The sequence below is a fragment of the Trachurus japonicus genome, chromosome 22 (assembly GCF_045865225.1).
Source record: "Trachurus japonicus isolate A0001 chromosome 22, Traja_1.0".
NCBI lineage: Eukaryota > Metazoa > Chordata > Actinopteri > Carangiformes > Carangidae > Trachurus > Trachurus japonicus.
In genome coordinates, this window is record NC_140928.1 from 932,950 (window position 1) to 954,187 (window position 21,238).

The 21,238-nt window shown below is 44.2% G+C and overlaps 1 protein-coding gene across 1 annotated transcript in view; it reads right to left on the reverse strand.

Annotated features, from left to right (window-relative positions):
- Positions 1–21,238, reverse strand: part of LOC146963164 (protein NLRC3-like) — a 41,084-nt gene that overhangs the window by 14,880 nt on the left and 4,966 nt on the right. The window contains exons 3-7 of the mRNA XM_085768139.1: positions 21,010–21,201; positions 20,602–20,795; positions 18,128–20,075; positions 16,726–16,896; positions 14,225–14,398 (exon numbers count right to left, since the gene is read on the reverse strand). Of these exons, the coding sequence (XP_085624265.1) occupies positions 14,225–14,398; positions 16,726–16,896; positions 18,128–20,075; positions 20,602–20,795; positions 21,010–21,201 (2,679 nt within the window). The remainder of the gene's footprint in view (positions 1–14,224; positions 14,399–16,725; positions 16,897–18,127; positions 20,076–20,601; positions 20,796–21,009; positions 21,202–21,238) is intronic.

Consider the following 21,238-nt stretch of genomic DNA (forward strand, 5'->3'; position numbering starts at 1 on the left):
ACAAGTAAGTAGAGGACATTTTTGTGAAAATAGTGCAAGCAGTGATGACCATACAAATGGTTGACCAAGGTAGGAATTGAACCCACAATCTCAAGGTCAGAAGACTTTGACTTTGCCTCTAGGCCACAGTGTACACACTGTTGCAAAGACTGTTGTCTGTTGATGAGCTGCACTCTGTCTCACTCTGAAGTTAACGAGCTGCACCTGTTGGAAACACACTGTGTCAACACCAAGAAAGCTTGAGAGTCAAGCTTGAATGACTTAGAATGAAAATGTCTGTGAATTTCAGGCTGAGAGCAGCAGTTTCAACATGAAGCAAGTTATCAGAAGTCAACAGAGGACGACTGGGAAAATAATTCACTATAACTGTTATTGAGGCAAGATTTGAACCAGTAACCTTCAGGTAAGGAAAGTGCAGAAATTAGCCACACCAAGAAAGAAGAGGACTTTTTTGTGACCTGTGACTATTTTTTGGTGAATTAAAATGATTTAAAAAGCACTTAACAGCAAGTTACAAACTGTGGCACTAGCAATTAATGCGTCTCTTAACGACCACCTGTAACCAATTGAGGGTGATGGAGGGGAGCAGAATTCATAACAAGAGTGCTCAACCTGGATTTGAACCAGTGACCTTGGGGTTGGTAAGCAGCCACCCTAACCACTACACTAGAGTAGAGTTGGGGAGAAGAGAGGTTGAGACTTTGATGAATGTGAGATTTTTCAATGATGCTTAATATAAAAAGAAATTAGTATAAATTAGCCACACCAAGCAAGAAGAGGACTTTTTTGTGACCTGTGACTATTTTTTGGTGAATTAAAATGAATTAAAAAGCACTTAACAGCAAGTTACAAAGTTGAGCTCCTTCTCCTGCTGCTGTAAAAAAAATGCATTGGGCTGAATGAGAGCAGAGAGCTCCCTGGCTGCATTTAAAAAATATTTTAAATTATTATCTAAGTCTCTTTGCATTTTTGACCAGAATTTTAGCCAGAAGACAAGTGTGGCTACAAAACTGGAGAAAATAATTTGTCTAGAGTTTAATTTGTGGCCATGCTGACAGTTTAGCCAGAAAAACTCTAGAATGTTTTTTTGCCTCTCTCCACTTTAGCACCACTCTAGCTCTGCTCGTTAGACGCAACACACACACATTATAAAGCTGAAAAAAATCAGAAAAAGTTAAATATTTGAAAAAGTATAAATAGTTAAAAAAGAGAAAAGTAATGCCGATAAAGTTTTAAAAAAGCTGCACATTTTGATATATGAATTGTTGAAATAGCACAAAGTATGAAGGACTAGAAGAAGACCGTAAAAAGGCGGAAGAAAATGGCCAAACAGAAGAACAATAGTGTGACTGCTGGAAGCAGTCACACTAATAAGTATAAAGATTTGAATAACAATAGTTACTAACTAGAAAAAGCATTTCCAAGAATGGAAATGGTGTGAATGCTGAAAGCAGCTGAACGCTGTTGCAGAATTAGCAAACAGTGCAAACCATACAAATATTCGACCGAGGTAGGAATCGAACCCACAACCTCATGGTCAGTAGACTTCCACTCTGCCTCAAAGCCACAGTATACACACAGTTACAGAGACTGTTGTCTGTTGATGAGCTGCACTCTGTCTCACTCTGAAGTTAACAAGCCCAAAGCTGCACCTGTTGGAAACACACTGTGTCAACACCAAGAAAGCTTGAGAGTCAAGCTTGAATGACTTACAATGAAAATTTCTGTGAATTTCAGGCTGAGAGCAGCAGTTTCAACATGAAGCAAGTTATCAGAAGTCAGAAATAGTTGAATATTGCAAAAAGTATGAATAGTTGAAAAGAGAAAAGACATAGCACACCTGTCCCGAAAAGGCTGAACATTTTGATGTGAGAATTGTTGAAATAGCACAAAGTACACTATATTACCAAAAGTATTCGCTCACCTGCCTTTACTCATTCTATGAACTGAAGTGCCATCCCATTCCTAACTCATAGAATTCAATATGATGTCGGTCCACCTTTTGCAGCTATTACAGCTTCAACTCTTCTGGGAAGACTGTCCACAAGGTTGAGGAGAGTGTTTATAGGAATTTTTGACCATTCTTCCAAAAGCGCATTGGTGAGGTCACACACTGATGTTGGTCGAGAAGGCCTGGCTCTCAGTCTCCGCTCTAATTCATCCCAAAGGTGTTCTATCGGGTTCAGGTCAGGACTCTGTGCAGGCCAGTCAAGTTCATCCACACCAGACTCTGTCATCCACGTCTTTATGGACCTTGCTTTGTGCACTGGTGCACAGTCATGTTGGAAGAGGAAGGGGCCCGCTCCAAACTGTTCCCACAAGGTTGGGAGCATGGAATTGTCCAAAATGTTTTGGTATCCTGAAGCATTCAAAGTTCCTTTCACTGGAACTAAGGGGCCAAGCCCAGCTCCTGAAAAACAACCCCATACCATAATTCCTCCTCCACCAAAGGCCAAGTGATTAGGACACCTGATTCTGATCATTTGAATGGGTGAGCGAATACTTTTGGTAATATAGTGTATGAAGGACTAGTTAAGTGTCAAAAGTATAAAGAAAATGGCCGAACAGAAGAACATTAGTGTGAATGCTTTCAGCATTCACACTAATAATAATAATAATAATAATAATAATAAGTTTAAAGAAACAAAATGTCCGAACAGAATAACAATACTGTGAATGCTTTCAGCATTCACACTAATAATAATAATAATAATAATAATAAGTTTAAAGAAACAAAATGGCCGAACAGAATAACAATACTGTGAATGCTTCCAGCATTCACACTAATAAGTTTAAAGAAATAAAATGGCCAAACAGAATAACAATACTGTGAATGCTTTCAGCATTCACACTAATAAGTATAAAGATTTGAATAACAATAGTGTGAATGCTTCCAGCATTCACACTAATAAGTTTAAACAAAATGGCCGAACAGAATAACAATAGTGTGATGCTTTCAGCATTCACACTAATAAGTAGGAAAAAATCCACACAATAACAGTAGTGCCCTGGTCCCTGCAGCTATTTCATAGCTGTTGGGACCAGTGCCAGGTGCGATGGCCCGTGGCCCTAATAAATGTGTTTATCTGAACTTGACTAAACTACTGATAATTAATTATATTGATCATGTCTGGACTCACTCAGCCTTCCTGCAGTTCCTCACAGCTGGGATCAGTCTCCATCGTCCCTCCTCTGATGTGTTGTATTTCTTCAGGTCCAACTCGTCCAGAACCTGCTCTGACATCTGCAGCATGTAGGCCAGAGCTGAACACTGGATCTCAGAGAGTTTCTTCTCTGATCTGTTCTCTGACTTCAGGAACTGTTGGATCTCCTGATGAACTGACTGGTCCTTCATCTCCGTCAGACAGTGGAAGATGTTGATGCTTCTGTCAGGAGAGATTTCACAACTGTTCATCTTCTTCAGGTTGTTGATGGTTCTCTGGATGGTTTCTGGACTGTTGTCTGTCTGACCCAGCAGACCTCCTAACAGCCTCTGGTTGGACTCCAGAGAGAGGCCATGAAGGAAGCGAACAAACAGGTCCAGGTGACCATTTCTACTGCTGAGGGATTTCTGCATGGCTGTCTGCAGGAAGTCAACCAGTGTTAAATCATCATGTTGTTTTCCCAGGAAGTTCTTCAGCACCTCTGTGTATCTGTTGGTGAAACAGTGGAACATGTAGACTGCAGCCAGAAACTCCTGAACACTCAGATGAACAAAGCAGTAGACTGTTTTCTGGAAGATCACACTCTCTCTTTTGAAGATCTCAGTACAGAGTCCTGAGTTCACCAAGGCCTCTGTGACATCCAGACCACAGTGCTCCAGGTCTTCTTGGTAGAACATGATGTTTCCTTCCTCCAGCTGTTCAAACGCCAGCCTCCCCAGCTTCAGAAGAACTTCCCTGTCGGCCTCCATCAGCTCCTGTGGACTTGTCTCATGTCCTTCACCGTACTTGTTCTTCTTCCTCTTTGTCTGGACCAGCAGGAAGTGTGAGAACAGGTCCGTCGTGGTCTTGGGCAGCTCTCCTCTCTGGTCTGTGGTCAACATGTGCTCCAGAACTGTAGCACTGATCCAGCAGAAGACTGGGACTTGACACATGATGTGGAGGGTCCTGGACGTCTTGATGTGTGAGATGATTCTTCTGGACAGATCTTCATCACTGGACCTCCTCCTGAAGTACTCCTCCATCTGGGCGTCAGTGAAGCCTCGGACCTCTGTTACCCTGTCGACACATGAAGGAGGGATCTGATTGGCTGCTGCAGGTCTGGAGGTGATCCAGACCAGAGCCGAGGGAAGCAGATTCCCCTGGATGAGGTTTGTCAGCAGCAGGTTGACCGATGACGTCTGTGTGACATCAGACACAACCTCCCTGTTGTTGAAGTCCAGTGACAGTCGGCTTTCATCCAGGCCGTCAAAGATGAAGAGAAGTTTACAGACAGCCAGCTGCTCTGCTGTGACCTTCTGTAATGTTGGATGGAAAACATGGAGCAGCCTGAGAAGACTCAACCGCTGATCTCTGATCAGGTTCAGCTCCCTGAACGAAAGCAGAACCAGCAGACTGACATCTTGGTTCTCCAAGCCCTCGGCCCAGTCCAGAGTGAACTTCTGCACCGAGAAGGTTTTTCCAACGCCAGCGACACCGTTGGTCAGAACCACTCTGATGGGTCTCTGTTGGACAGGTGAGACCGGAGAGACATCCTCTCTCTGTTGGACAGGTGAGACTGTAGAGACGTCCTCTCTCTGTTGGACAGGTAAGTCTTTAAAGATGTCGTTGCACTTGATTGTAGTGTCATGGAGGGTCTTCTTGGACGTTGTCTCCAGCTGTCTCACCTCATGTTGGGTATTAACGTCTTCACTCTGTCCCTCTGTGATGTAGAGCTCAGTGTAGATCCTGTTGAGGAGGGTTTCACTTCCTGTTCCACTTCCTGTTCCCTCCGTTCCTTCAGTCACTCGTTCACATCTGCTCCTCAGACTGATCTTATGTTGATCTAAAACCTCCTGCAGACCACGATCTGCTGAGAGACAAGAGACAGAGTCAGACTGAAGACAGAGAGTCGGACAATCTGATCGGATTATTTTCATCAGCTACAGAAAAACTACAGACAACAAAGAGAAGGTTTGAATCATAATTTTAAATGTCAGTGCTGTGTGATGGAACAATGACTCTGGAGAAAACAACAGGTACTGGTTTCACAAATGACCACATCAGCAGTAGAGATGCACCGATTGCAAAATTCTTGGCCGATACCGATTTCCGGTTTTAAAGGAGGTCTGACCTGCCAAAACCGGTTTTTCCTTTACCGATTTTCTATCTAAGAAATCATTATAATCATACAATAGACACCATATTTGTTTGGCTTGAGTACCCTTTCCCAAATTTAATACAAGTACCCTTCTCCCAGACAACATTTTGTTTATATAACTGCAATTAATGCCAAGTGGTGCAATGATAGTTTCCTGGATTTAAATGTCTCTAAGACAAAGGAACTTATCATTGACTTCAGGAGGAACAGGCCAATTGTCAAAGCAAGCAGGATTCACAGTGAGGATGTAGAAGTTGTAAATTCTTACAAATATCTGGGCACGATGTTTGACTCTCAGCTGAGGTTCGACATCAACACTGAGACGGTGGCCAAACGTGCCCAGCAGAGAATCTATTTGTTGCGCAGGATTAACTCCTTCGGAGTCTCTAAAGTTATTCTTCACACTGCATATCTATCATTTATCGAGAGCCTCCTCACCTTTTCCTTCATTTGCTGGTTCAACATTCTAACGGTAAAAGATAGGAAATGTTTGAACAGTATTGTAAAAGTGTGTTCCAACATTATTGGCATCAGGTTGTGTGACTTGAACTCTCTTTGGGAGAAACGTGTCCTACAAAGAGCCAAAAGCATTATGAATCATGATCATGTTCTCAAAAATGAATTTGCACTTATGCCGTCAGGCCGGCGCTATGCGCTGCCTCCCAGAAAGACCAATAGATATGGCAGGTCATTTGTTCCCTCAGCAGTCGTGCTGTTAAATGCTGAGTTGACTATGTGAATCCTTCTTATTTATATGTATGTATACATATATATATATATATATATTATCTTCATAGAAATACATATACATATATTTTTTTACCTCTTATTTTTATTCTTAACATTGTTACTTTTTATTCTCCTAAGATTGCACTTGACCGTCATTGCCTCGTGTGTTACAAGTTTTATTTACACTTTTAGATATGAGTTGCATTTGTACATTCCTATGTTCCATCATGCTACCTCTGACATGTGTGTTTGGTTGTGTGTGACTGACTGTATGTGTATGATGGATTGTAGAAACTGAATTGCCCGGCGGGGATTAATAAAGTCTTCTGTTACTGTTACTGTTACTGTTACTGTTAAAACCACAACCAGTGGTAGGCTATATGATACTATCATAACCCCCATAACAACAGGTCCTGGTTTCACAAATGACCACATCAGCAGCTCTGATTGGCTGTCTGCAGCTCACCTCTGGTTCTGGGTCTTCTTCCACACTGGGGACAGGAGGGGGGTCCTGAAGAACCAGACTGGTCCCAGTCTGAGGTGAAGCACTGTCTGCAGAACCAGTGTCCACAGCTGGTGGAGACTGGATCCTTCAGGACGTCCTGACAGAGACCACAGCTGGACAGCTGCTGGTCCATAGAGACACCACTCCTCTTCCTCCTGTCAAGACATTTCTGGATCAACAACATGTCACAGCTCCACATCTGAGCTCTGATTGGCTGCTGACAGAGTGTGTGCATGTTTCTGTCTCTGAGGTTTGTTGTGAACCTTCAGAGTCTGATGGATCTGGTTCCTGGTTTCTCTCTGTTTCCTTCACATGAGTCTAAAGACTGAATTATCTTCAGCTCAGTTTACAGTAGAAACCGTCTCTTACCGTGACTCTGGAGGTCCAGGTCCAGGTCCAGGTCCAGGTCTGAAGTAAATAGGTTGATCTTTGGACCGGTCACTCTTCATGGACAGACAGATGGATCCAGGTCCAGGTCCAGGTCCAGGTCCAGGTCCAGGTCCAGGTCCAGGTCCAGGTCCAGGTCTGAAGTAAATAGGTTGATCTTTGGACCGGTCACTCTTCATGGACAGACAGCTGGATCCTGGAGACTCTGCTCTCAGTCTGCAAACACAAACATGTTTTTATTGACACCACATTGATCACTGATCAGTTCTCTGGTCACAGATGCATTGTGGGAAGTCTCCAGTGACATCAGCGTCCAGCACCACACACAGCAGCATCATAGACAACAGTGGAGAGTCAGTCAGTCATTAACTGGGTCCAGTGTCCAGCTGCTGAACATCTGTCTCACATCAGCTCTACAGAGGATCACACACTGACACTGCTCAACATCTGGACCCACTGGATCAGCATCTGGATCTACTGGACACCTATTAGGACCCCCTCGAAAACGAGAGGATTCCTCTCAAGGGGTTTATCCTAAATAAAATTTCTGAATGAATGAACACCGCCCCCTACAGCCCAGGGTTAGGGTTAGACACATCACTTTTTTTTAACCTCACCACCCTCCCTAGTGGGGACCTTTTTTTTTCTTTCTTTCATTCTCATTAATTTTTCTATCTCTTTTTTCTTTTCATTCTTTTTTTCATATAAGAAAAATGACACAATAAATCAGGTGGCAGTAACACACAACCCATCAACATCACAAACATAAGGGAGGACAGAAAAACAGAAAACAAACCAAAAGGACGAAAAAAACCAAAACAAGTTGTAACAGAACAATATAAAGCGACAGGAAAGTATCCAACTAAAAACACAAAAAAGACACATAATTAATTGAGACACATGGACACAAGACAACACACACACACACACCAGGAAGTTATTTCCTGTTCAGTGATGGTAAATGGTAAATGTTCTGTATTTATATAGTGCTTTACTATACCTGCAACGATACCCAAATATATATTCTACATCATACATCACATTGACCCATTCACACACTGATGGCGGAGCTGCCATGCAAGGTGCGAACCACGACCCATCAGGAGCAAGGTGTGTAAGGTGTCTTGCCCAAGGACACTACGGCAGCAACCGGGACAGAGTGGGACAGAGGGTTGGCGGTTCAAGGTTTTTATTTGTGTCCCCGTAGGGCAATTATTGTTGCAGCGAGTAAAAAGAACACAGATACAAGACACACAATTAAAAGGGGGAAACAACAACAGTGGCACCACTAAAAAAAGCCCATAAATGACCGGGAAAGTGCGGTCAGTGCGTATCCTCCATATCTACATCATCATCAACATCACAAGAAACAAGAAACAGAGAACAGAACCACAGAATATCAGTCAAACAGTCAGGTATGACTTCTACCCTGTACATAATTCAAAAGGGAGATGGCTGTAGGGATCAAGGAGTGCTTGTACCTGTTACTTTTTATACGAGGAAGTCTGAGTCGTATCGGGAGCCAGAAGGCAAAAGCTGGAACTCAGAGTGTAAGGGATGGGAGCTATCAGAAAGAATGGCATTAACCTTCCTAATTATTTGCCTATTGAACAGATCTGTAAGTGTACACTGTTGTTCATTCGAACTGCCAACCCTCTGATCACTGGACGACCCGCTCTACCACCTGAGCCACTGCCGCCTCAGGTCCAGGTTGCAGCTCACACACTCAGCTCTGTTAGAGACAGTTTTCAGGTTTGTATCAGGTTTCTTACTCTGAGTCTGAAGGTCCAGGTCCAGGTCCAGGTCCAGGTCCAGGTCCAGGACTGAAGTTTGGAGGACGTCCTTTGGACCAGTCACTCCTCATAGACAGACAGATGGATCCTGGAGACTCTGGTCCGTCCTCCTCTTCCTTCACCTTAACACTCATCTTCAGGACTTCAGTCGGTCTGAGAGGGAAACCAGAAACACACACAGTCTGATCACCTGTCACACACAAATACACTGAGGACAAACTATCATCACTGTCTCACAGTTGTTGACCTCCACCACTCAGAGTCCTTTCACATTAAATCCATGTTTATCCAGTCACCACGACCTTTGACCTTTGACCTCTGAAGTTTTCTCAGGTCCTTGAGTTCAAGTTGATGTTTGTTCTGAATCTGAAGAAGTTTACAGTCGAGGTCAAACTGAGACAATGTGATGACGTCTGTACGGACTACGTCTGACTCTTCTTCTCTCCACAGTCCACACAGACAAACTGACTTAACTCTGATGCTTCAACAATAACAACAGTGATAACAAATAATAATAATAATATTGTGTTAATACTCACTTGTCTCAGACTTCAGTTTCTCTCCTTCTGCTCCGTTCATTCTGAAATGGTGTCTGAACTGTTTTACTTCCTCCTTCTGTGTTTACAGGAAATCATTGTTCAGTTTTAAGCGCGTAGTTGCAGAGAGGAAGTCTCTTTACACAGTAGACTGGCTTCACCTGCTGGGTAACTCCTGGTATTACACCTGTATGGACCGATGAAACCTGACACACACACAGAATCAAGACAACAAGTTTAATCTTGTGTCAACTACAATGACCTTTGACCTCTGGAGTCTTCTCAGGCCATCGTTCAGTTCAAGTTGATGTTTGTTCTGAATCTGAATAAGTTGTGTCGAGGTCAAACTGAGACAATGTGCTGACGTCTGTACGGACTACGCCTGACTCTTCTTCCCTCCACAGTCAACTCAAACTTTATTTACAGAGCGCTTTCAAAAGAACTGAAGTTGACCAAAGTGCTGTACAGATCACTATGAACATACCATAATTTAAATACTATAAAATACACAAGTAAAGTGCAATAGAATGCAAACTATAAATAAATAAATAAAATGCAAATGAGTAAGTAAATGAGTCAACTCAACGGAATGCCAGGGAGAAAAAGTAAGTTTTTAGGGAAGATTTAAAGACTCTATTGACTCTAAATACCAGATGCATCATGTTTCCCACATTCTGTGTCATAAACTATAAACTGTTTTCTTGTCTGTAACAACATCTATTGCACGGCTGCCCGTCCTGGGTGAGGGATCCCTCCTCTGCTGAGGAGGTTTCTCCAATTTTTCCCTGTTAAAAAGGGTTTTCTATGGAGTTTTTCCTCAGTCGATGTGAGGGTCTAAGGACAGAGGATGTTGTTGCAATGCCATGTAAAGCCCTTTGAGACAAAGTGTTTGTAAAAACGGGCTATACAAATAAAATTGCCTTGCCTTGCAGCAAAGGTGCGGTCAACTTTTGTCTTCAGCCGAGTTTTTGGGCTGAGCAGCTGTCTGGCTCCACAGTCCATAGAGACAAACTCTGTCTGACACTTAAACAACAACAACTACAATAATAATAATAATGATAATAATAATTTTGTGTTAACACTCACTTGTCTCAGGCTTCAGTTTCCCTCCTTCTGCTCCGTTCACTCTAAAATGGCGCTTAACTGTTTCACTTCCTCCGTTCCCTCCCCTAGCTGAAAGTGACAGAGAGATAAGAAAAGGGACCAGAGCTACCACAAGAGGGGACTGTGGAGGTACAATTTAGACGCACAACATTAACTATCAAAACGTGTTATAAATCCAAGGATGCTTGGAATGGAACAGTTTAAACTGTTTAACCAGTCATTTACCGGTCATTTACAAATAATATGCCCTTTTCAAACATTGGTTTAATAAAAAAATAAAACACAAATTGTTAGTCACAATATTACTGTTGTACCACAACAGTTTTATAACAAGAATAAGGTTGATGATACTGGTATTGAAGCCAACTCACTAAATAAATAAGGAAAAGCTTTAATTTTCAGTAAGGCAAGCTGAAAGCCAGTTAACTGAAAGTAAGGATAAAGCTATTTAAAAAGGTGATAAGGTGAAAGAAATCTGAACTCTCCAAGTCTGTTCTCTCCTCCTCTGTGTCTCTAACCCTCCTCTCCTCCATGTGCATTTGTTTCCAACGAAGCCAGTGAGAGATCAATCCATGGAGCGGTGGAAAAGGTTATTTATCATCTATCATGTTACCATGTGTACTATATCTGTGTAGTCTTATCTGTCATAAACAAGAGATTACGGGTTAGCACGTTACGTTTGTGTGGCGGTGTCGCCATGGAGACGAGAGCTGGGACACCGGGTTGGAGGTTCTGATCTTACAAGGTTGGTTTTCAGCCAAGAGACGCTCCATTCTCCCTGGAACTAGTTACAAGGCATTGATTTAACCAGAACTAGGACTCTGGAGCTGGAGACAAGGGACACATGGAACTAAGGGACACATGGAGCTGAATTAAGGTGGAAATACTACGGGGTTAAGGTGGAAATACTACAGAGTTCCTCTCTAAAGGCCTCAGTCGACCTGAGAGTTGTCTCTAACCATGACCGTCCCTCTGTGACCACAGTGGACCTGGATCTTCTGATGCTGCTCGGATCATCTCACACTGGTTTCTCCAACATGACGATGAGTTTACTGGACTTTTAAAAAAATAAACTTTATTTGTTCTGAAATAATGGGACATCACAGAACAACATCAAGGAAAATAACAAACTTCTCCTCACTGGTACCCCGTGACTGTGACTATACCCAGGGGCCTCCGTTACACATATCACTAATACAGTGAGTCTATATGTCTGGTCTCCATGGTGATTGTAGAAGTGGAAGTCTGACAGAAACATCCAATGTCATTTGTTAATTTAATGTGACCTCACTTTGACTTCAGCAAAGGAAGGGACAGAAACTGTCTGTGTGGATGTCCTACACTGAACAGGCTGCTCTGATTTACATGGGACAGTGAAGGGATCACACTTAAACAACTCACCCAGCAGGAGAAGTCAGTGGTCCACATTCAGAGCCTGATGGTTCTGAAAACATTTGGACGGACTCAACAGAATCAACCTATTTATTTACTAAACGAAGATGACAGAAGTGAATTGATAAAGAGTCTGGTCCCTTCTGATCCAGTGGTCAGGGTTTTTATGACACTCGACATGTGTTTTTCTGGTCCATAACTGTCAGTGTTTAAAACTGTAACGTGGTGAAGCTCTGTTTAACGTTAAAATGTAGGGGGCGGAGTCAGGAGGAGAACAGGAAGTGAATGTGAAACCATGGTGATGAATGAAGCAGTGAGAGCTAAGTATGTGAATCTTTGGGTGGCTCACGATTCGATTCGATTCCGATTTTTATGGTCACGATTTGATTCAAAATTGATTCGATTCAACCGATTCTTGATTTTATTTTTGCGATTTTTAGTTTGCTTTATTAACACCAGACCATGTGAAAAAGTTGAATGATGATGATGTCTACAGACGATTATATCAAAAGCCATATTTCCCCCCAAAAAATGCACATTACATGTTTCAGATTTATTCAGCAGCAATATATTTGAACCATTTTAAAGTAAACTGCTACATGAAGCTGATTTTATAAGCTACTCTCTTTTCAAAAGCCTGGACTGAAGGGATGTGAATATTTGGGTGTCTATTCGATTCAAAATCAGTTCTCATGCACATGCACATAGACATGTATCACCTGTAACAAAGGCGCTGCTAAAAAAAAAAAAAAAAAAAAAGAGGCACTCCGCTCTCACGCCAGCTCACCTGCAGCCTGTCTGACTCTGCAGCGCCACAGAGGAGCTGTCAGAGGAGCTGCTGCTGCTGCTGGTCCTCTCTCTTCAGCCTGCTGTTTGGCTGCACTTTGTATGAGTTTAAAAAAGTGAAGATCTAACGTCACCTGAGCACCGATCAGCTGATCCAGAGCTCAGTGGATGTGGCTGCTCAGCTGGAGCGCGTGTGTTTAACGGCGAAAAAAAAAACAAAACAGCGATCGCCCTCTCTCCTCAATAGACGGTCGGGTGCTGATGGGCACAAGCCTAGTCACAGACATTCAATAGAGCATTTAAATCAGATCAGTTAACGTTTGTAGGCGGTTAACGAGCGTCTTTTAGCGCCATGGCGATGGCGTGCTGCAGCGCTGTGAGGGCGCGTATTGAGACGGAGGAAAATGAATAAAAAATTGATTTTTGAAGATTATGAATCGATTCAGAATCTTAGAGAATAAGAATCTCGATTCTTACATGAATCGATTTTTTCCCCCACCCCTAGTGAGAGCTGCTGACTCAGCTCTGTGATGGACACCACTGTCATGAAGACATGGAGGAGAAGAACCTTGTATTCCCTCTGGACAAGAAGATGAAGACCACGAGACGTCAACCGTCTGTGTCCAACTCGTCTTCACAGTCAAAGTCATTTTATTGTGAAATTCCCCCAAACAGGAAGTTCCTCCTGAGCTGCAGCTGTGACACTGAAGAGGAACCGGAGACGATCTTGATGTTGTCCAGACACACACACACACACACACACACACACACACACACACACACACACACACCTCACTCTCTCACCATGCCCTGTAGAGGAGAAGACGGAGAAGGTTTAGGGAGGTGATGAGTCCAACTCTTCAGTGTGTTTCAGCTTCTGATTGGCTGTTGACATTTGATAGAGAAACTTGTATTGATCGTTTATTGAGTAAATCTGCTGATCAGTTGAGTCCAACAGAAACAGAACAGCTGATGGTTCATATTGATTCTGGTGAACAAGGAGTTTTCTAGACTCTCAGGTGAGTGACAGGTGAACCTCATTGTTCCTGTTTGACTCAACACCTTTACCTGTAACTGGATCACTGATGATTGACACATTGAAGCTGCTGCAGCGTTTTCTGTGTCTGTGATGTCACATATGATGTCATATGTGATGTCACATCCTGACAGGTTCACCTGCTGCACTTTACACTTTACATTTTATTTTACTCCCACAGTCATGAGCTGTGGAATCAGTTACAGATCAGACTCACAGCAGAGTCTCCAGTTGAAAGTCTGGACTCTTCACAAGATCACGAAGCAGCTGCAGAGCTGAAAAAGAGCTCAGGTTGTTGTCACCCAGGTTCAGGAGTCTCAGGTGGGAGGGGTTGGACTTCAGAGCTGAGACCAGAGAAGAACAGCTGATCTCTGACAAACTGCACTTCGTCAATCTGAATAAAGAATAATGCAGATGAAGAATGATTGATGATTGATCAGATCACATGCACACACACGCACACACACGCGCACACACACACACACACACACACACACACACACACACACTCACACTCACACAATCACACACATACACACACACACACACACACTTATAACTACAGTTATGTTGTTATTAGTGTACATCCAGAAATAAATACAATTTTATGTTGACACGTAAAAATAGACACATAAAAAACAGTCAGTGAACTGACCTCAGAGTCTCCAGTCTACAGTCTGGACTCTCCAGAAGACAACACAGATCATTCACTCCTGAATCCTGCAGGTTGTTGTCACTCAGGTCCAGGTGTCTCAGGTGGGAGGGGTTGGACTTCAGAGCTGAGACCAGAGAAGAACAGCTGATCTCTGACAAACTGCAGCTGTCCCATCTGAATGAAGAATAAAATCAGTGAGTTGAGGACAAAGCTCCTTGTTGACAGCGTTCAGTGTCTCATCATCTGTTCAGAGCTGAAGAAGCTTCAGAAAGAACACGTTCAGAAAATCAAAGTCCAACAGCTGAAGCAACAGGAAGCAGGTTAAACAGTCACATAGAGAGAAAACAGCTCATTAATATTCATGAGAAGCTGCTGCTGACTCCGCCTCTTCACCTGTGGCTCCATCCAGACAAACTCATGTTGAGCAGCCACATTGATCAGAGGTTTACTGACGATGCTCAAGTTTTAAAGACAACAAACATGTCAGGCTGAACTGTGTTGCCATGACAACAAACATATAGAAACATGTTGAATGAAGTTCAGAGACAAAACCTGCTGACTGACTGATTTGAAATATTTATTTATGCCCACATATAAAGAAGTACAAGGGTTCTTGCACAAGGGACATAAACACTGCCATTGCAGTTGACAACAGTTACATACAAACTGACCTCAGATCAGATAGAAAACAGACAATCAAGGAAACAAAACACATGGTCTCCTCCAGACTGAGCGGCTACCAATAATAACTGAGACTGAGCAGCACCTGGCCAACTGTTTAGCTCTTCTTTTCGGGAGGGGGGGCGGCCATCTGAAGGCCCCTCACAACCAACTGATGCACATGCCCCAGACTACCAGATATAAAGACTAGAAGTTTACACCTGTAGCCTATAGCTGAGACTACCACATATAAAGACTAGAAGTTTACACCTGTAGCCTATAGCTGAGACTACCACATATAAAGACTAGAAGTTTACACCTGTAGCCTATAGCTGAGACTACCACATATAAAGACTAGAAGTTTACACCTGTAGCCTATAGCTGAGAGATGGTCTGCTTCAGCTGCTGCTATTTCAGCACTTTGGTCAGAAAGGCCTCCTCTAGGCTGTAGTCACAGGTACAGCCCACCTCCAGAATGAGCACCTCTCTATGATTTTCATAAACAACAACAACATCAGGAGTATTAGCTGTTACATTAGAGAACATTGAGACATCATTACACAGGCTGAACATACTCGGCTTCACAGTAGAATGTTTATACAGCATGATGGTAGACCTGAAGATAGAAGAGATATCTGCTGATATCAAATCTACAATTCTGTCATGCCTACATATGTAGAGCCCTCTGTAAACATGGCAACCATTTAAGATGTGAGACATGGTTTCAGCTATTTGTTCACTGCCATGGTGTATACAGTAAGGAGCATGACTTCCTGGAAACCAGATGGAGAGGTTCAGTTTAGTTGGTAAAACCTCACTCACACACACACACACACACACACACACACACACACACACACACACACACACACACACACACACACACACACACACACACACACACACACACACACACACACACACACACACACACACACACACACCTTCTTAAAATGGGATGTTGGCTTCCACCACAGAACCTCAGGAAAGAGGAGGGGCCACCAGCTATTGATTATAGATCAGTTATTGTCTGACACGTGTTTCTGTAGTTGACTGGACTAAAAGCAGAGAAGAAGAAAACCATGACGACCCTCAGTGTGGATCAGTAGCCTATAATATCACAGCTTTCACATCACATTCATCTGAGAACATAAATAAAACAGTGAACTGACCTCAGAGTCTCCAGTCTACAGTCTGGACTCTCCAGAAAACCACTCAGATGCTTCACTCCTGAATCCTGCAGGATGTTGTTGCTCAGGTCCAGTTCTCTCAGGTGGGAGGGGTTGAACTTCAGAGCTGAGACCAGAGAAGAACAGCTGATCTCTGACAAACTGCATCACTCCAATCTGAATAAAGAATAAAAGCAGTGAGTTGAGGACAAAGCTCCTTGTTGACAGCGTTCAGTGTCTCATCATCGGTGAATCTAAATGAGTGGTCATGTGACCAGAGGCTGCTTCACAGACACTGTGGACAGGAAGTAAACTCCTTTAATGTCATGTGACCATGAGCTGAAGCTTCCTTCCTGTGGAGCCCAGTGTTGATGTTCATGAGCCTCAGTGTCTCCACAGTGGGATCATCAAACCAACACTGTTGTCTGAGCTACAGGACTTTAACCTGACCTCTCACAGTGGGAAGCTGCTTTGACCTTTGACCCTGAACCAAGCAAAGAGGGAAAACTCAGATCTACATCACATCTGCTCAGCTTCAGCTACAGTGGCTGATTCAGCTGTTCTGTTAGCAGCTTCATCTGAGAGCAGCTCATCATCATCATCATCATCATCATCATCATCATCATCATCATCATCATCATCATCATCATCATCATCAGTCAGTGAACTCACCTCAGAGTCTCCAGTCGACAGTTTGGACTCTCCAGTCCAGCACACAGAACCTTCACTGATGAGTCACTCAGGTTGTTCCAGCTCAGGTCCAGGTGTCTCAGGTGGGAGGGGTTGGACAGAGCTGAGGCCACGACTTCACAGTGACTCTCTGAGAGTGAACAATCAACAAGTCTGTGAAGAGAGAAAATATGAAACGTGTCAGAATGAGATGAGATGAAAGCTGCAGTAAAAACACAGTTGATGCATCTGATGACAGGACGTGATAATGTGATGAACATCTGAGCTTCAGCTCTTCTTCTCTCAGTTTGATCCTCATCACTCACAGCTTCATCTGAGGCTTTGTTAACCCTCAAGCCGCTTTCCCACTAAAATTAGCGGGTCGACGCAGGTTTTTTAAACGCGGTTCGACCCGCTAACGATCAGCATTTGGCTCCCACTGGGGGATCAGACAGAGCATAAAACTGTTGGCCCGCTTTCATCCACGGTGCTAGAAACACCATGCCATGCCACAGCCGCCCGCCGCGGAGTGTGAAGTCAGTCCGCCGAGGCAGACGAGGCGTCTGGCTGACCTGCAGAGCACCAGGACCGCGGAGGACAGCCAGTCTGCCGCGGCCATATGACGGACGTCCACAGCACAATACGTAAAAACTTCAAAAGAACTGTTAATTAAACATTAATTAATTAAACAGCAACGATCATAATGAGCTGAAGAATCCGCATGTTGGAGCTCACAGCTTTTACTACACCTCCACAAAAAACACAACTCAACTGTTCTTAAAGCAGATAACAGCGGCACGGCCGTTTCGGCTAATGCTGTGTTCAAGGCAGGCTTTTGAAACCGTAAGTTACAGCTTCAAGTCACAACTACGACTTGGTAGCGTTCCAGGTAACCCGTAGCTCGTGTTTTTACCGTCCTGTTGTCTGTGAAAGTTCCCTATAACGGCCACTCGTAACTTCCGACCCGTGAACTCGTACCAGATCGAACTGGTATGACTTCACAGGAAGGAAAAACACAAAGTACGAGTTTCCTTGAACGCACCATGAGTTAGCAGCCCCCGCCCTTGTCAGGCATCAATTGGTCCTCGTGCTACGTCACCACATTCACGCGCATCCCTTGGCTGCACACACAGCCCTTCATGCCGTTCTCTCCCCTCATTGGATAACACTTGTATCCCACAAGGAAAATTTTCTCCTCGGGTTACAGCAGAGCAGAGTGACGGAGAGACTCGTGTTTAGGCTGAAATACTTCATGTAAGTGATTGCTGACGGAAAATAGGACCATTTAGGACTTAACAAAAACATTCCACTGATATCTGCTTTAATGAGAATAAATGAAAACTGTGTTTATCTGAACTTGACTAAACCACTAATCAATAATTATATTGATCATGTCTGGACTCACCGAGCCTTCCTGCAGTTCCTCACAGCTGGGATCAGTCTCCATCGTCCCTCTGCTGATGTGTTGTACTTCTTCAGGTCCAATTCATCCAGAACCTGCTCTGACATCAGCAGCATGTAGGCCAGAGCTGAACACTGGATCTCAGAGAGTTCCTTCTCTGATCTGTTCTCTGACTTCAGGAACTGTTGGATCTCCTGATGAACTGACTGGTCCTTCATCTCCGTCAGACAGTGGAAGATGTTGATGCTTCTGTCAGGAGAGATGTTTGTCTTCCTTATCTTCTTCAGTTTGTTGATGGTTCTCTGGATGGTTTCTGGACTGTTGTCTGTCTGACCCAGCAGCCCTCCTAACAGCCTCTGGTTGGACTCCAGAGAGAGGCCATGAAGGAAGCGAACAAACAGGTCCAGGTGACCGTTTCTACTGCTGAGGGATTTCTGCATGGCTCTCTGCAGGAAGTTGTCCAGGGTTAAATTAACATGTTGTTCTCCCAGGAAGTTCTTGAGGACCTGTGTGTTCCTGTTGGTGAAACAGTGGAACATGTAGACTGCAGCCAGAAACTCCTGAACACTCAGATGAACAAAGCAGTAGACTGTTTTCTGGAAGATCACACTCTCTCTTTTGAAGATCTCAGTACAGAGTCCTGAGTTCACCAAGGCCTCTGTGACATCCAGACCACACTGCTCCAGGTCTTCTTGGTAGAACATGATGTTTCCTTCCTGCAGCTGTTCAAACGCCAGCCTCCCCAGCTTCAGAAGAACTTCCCTGTCGGCCTTCGTCAGCTCCTGTGGACTCGTCTCATGTCCTTCACCGTACTTGTTCTTCTTCCTCTTTGTCTGGACCAGCAGGAAGTGTGAGAACAGGTCCGTCGTGGTCTTGGGCAGCTCTCCTCTCTGGCCTGTGGTCAACATGTGCTCCAGAACTGTAGCACTGATCCAGCAGAAGACTGGGACTTGACACATGATGTGGAGGGTCCTGGACGTCTTGATGTGTGAGATGATTCCTCTGGACAGATCTTCATCACTGGACCTCCTCTTGAAGTACTCCTCCATCTGGGCGTCAGTGAAGCCTCGGACCTCTGTTACCCTGTCGACACATGTAGGAGGGATCTGATTGGCTGCCGCAGGTCTGGAGGTGATCCAGACCAGAGCCGAGGGAAGCAGATTCCCCTGGATGAGGTTTGTCAGCAGCACGTTGACTGATGACGTCTGTGTGACATCAGACACGACCTCCCTGTTGTTGAAGTCCAGTGACAGTCGGCTTTCATCCAGGCCGTCAAAGATGAAGAGAAGTTTACAGACAGCCAGCTGCTCTGCTGTGACCTTCTGTAATGTTGGATGGAAAACATGGAGCAGCCTGAGAAGACTCAACCGCTGATCTCTGATCAGGTTCAGCTCCCTGAACGAAAGCAGAACCAGCAGACTGACATCTTGGTTCTCCAAGCCCTCGGCCCAGTCCAGAGTGAACTTCTGCACCGAGAAGGTTTTTCCAACGCCAGCGACGCCGTTGGTCAGAACCACTCTGATGGGTCTCTGTTGGACAGGTGAGACCGTAGAGACGTCCTCTCTCTGTTGGACAGGTGAGACCGTAGAGACGTCCTCTCTCTGTTGGACAGGTGAGACCGTAGAGACGTCCTCTCTCTGTTGGACAGGTGAGACCGTAGAGACGTCCTCTCTCTGTTGGTCAGGTGAGTCTTTAAAGATGTCGTTGCACTTGATTGGAGTGTCATGGAGGGTCTTCTTCTTGGACGTTGTCTCCAGCTGTCTCACCTCATGTTGGGTATTAACGTCTTCACTCTGTCCCTCTGTGATGTAGAGCTCAGTGTAGATGCTGTTGAGGAGGGTTCCACTTCCTGTTCCACTTCCTGTTCCCTCAGTTCCTTCAGTCACTCGTTCACATCTGCTCCTCAGACTGATCTTATGTTGATCTAAAACCTCCTGCAGACCACCATCTGCTGAGAGAGAAGAGACAGAGTCAGACTGAAGACAGAGAGTCTGACAATCTGATCAGATTATTTTCATCAGCTACAGAAAAACTACAGACAACAAAGAGAAGGTTTGAATCATCATCTTAAATGTCAGTGCTGTGTGATGGAACAATGACTCTGGAGAAAACAACAGGTCCTGGTTTCACAAATGACCACATCAGCAGTAGAGATGCACCGATTGCAAAATTCTTGGCCGATACCGATTTCCGGTTTTAAAGGAGGTCTGACCTGCCAAAACTGGTTTTTCCTTTACCGATTTTCTATCTAAGAAATCATTATAATCATACAATAGACACCATATTTGTTTGGCTTGAGTACCCTTTCCCAAATTTAATACAAGTACCCTTCTCCCAGACAACATTTTGTTTATATAACTGCAATTAAAACCACAACTAGTAGTAGGCTATATGATACTATCATAACCCCCATAACAACAGGTCCTGGTTTCACAAATGACCACATCAGCAGCTCTGATTGGCTGTCTGCAGCTCACCTCTGGTTCTGGGTCTTTTTCCACACCGGGGACAGGAGGGGGGTCCTGAAGAACCAGACTGGTCCCAGTCTGAGGTGAAGCACTGTCTGCAGAACCAGTGTCCACAGCTGGTGGAGACTGGATCCTTCAGGACGTCCTGACAGAGACCACAGCTGGACAGCTGCTGGTCCACAGAGACACCACTCCTCTTCCTCCTGTCAAGACATTTCTGGATCAACAACATGTCACAGCTCCACATCTGAGCTCTGATTGGCTGCTGACAGAGTGTGTGCATGTTTCTGTCTCTGAGGTTTGTTGTGAACCTTCAGAGTCTGATGGATCTGGTTCCTGGTTTCTCTCTGTTTCCTTCACATGAGTCTAAAGACTGAATCATCTTCAGCTCAGTTTACAGTAGAAACCGTCTCTTACCGTGACTCTGGAGGTCCAGGTCCAGGTCCAGGTCTGAACCAAAGAGGTTGATCTTTGGACTGGTCACTCTTCATGGACTGACAGATGGATCTAGGTCCAAGTCCAGGTCCAGGTCTGAACCAAAGAGGTTGATCTTTGGACTGGTCACTCTTCATGGACAGACAGATGGATCCTGGAGACTCTGCTCTCAGTCTGCAAACACAAACATGTTTTTATTGACATCACATTG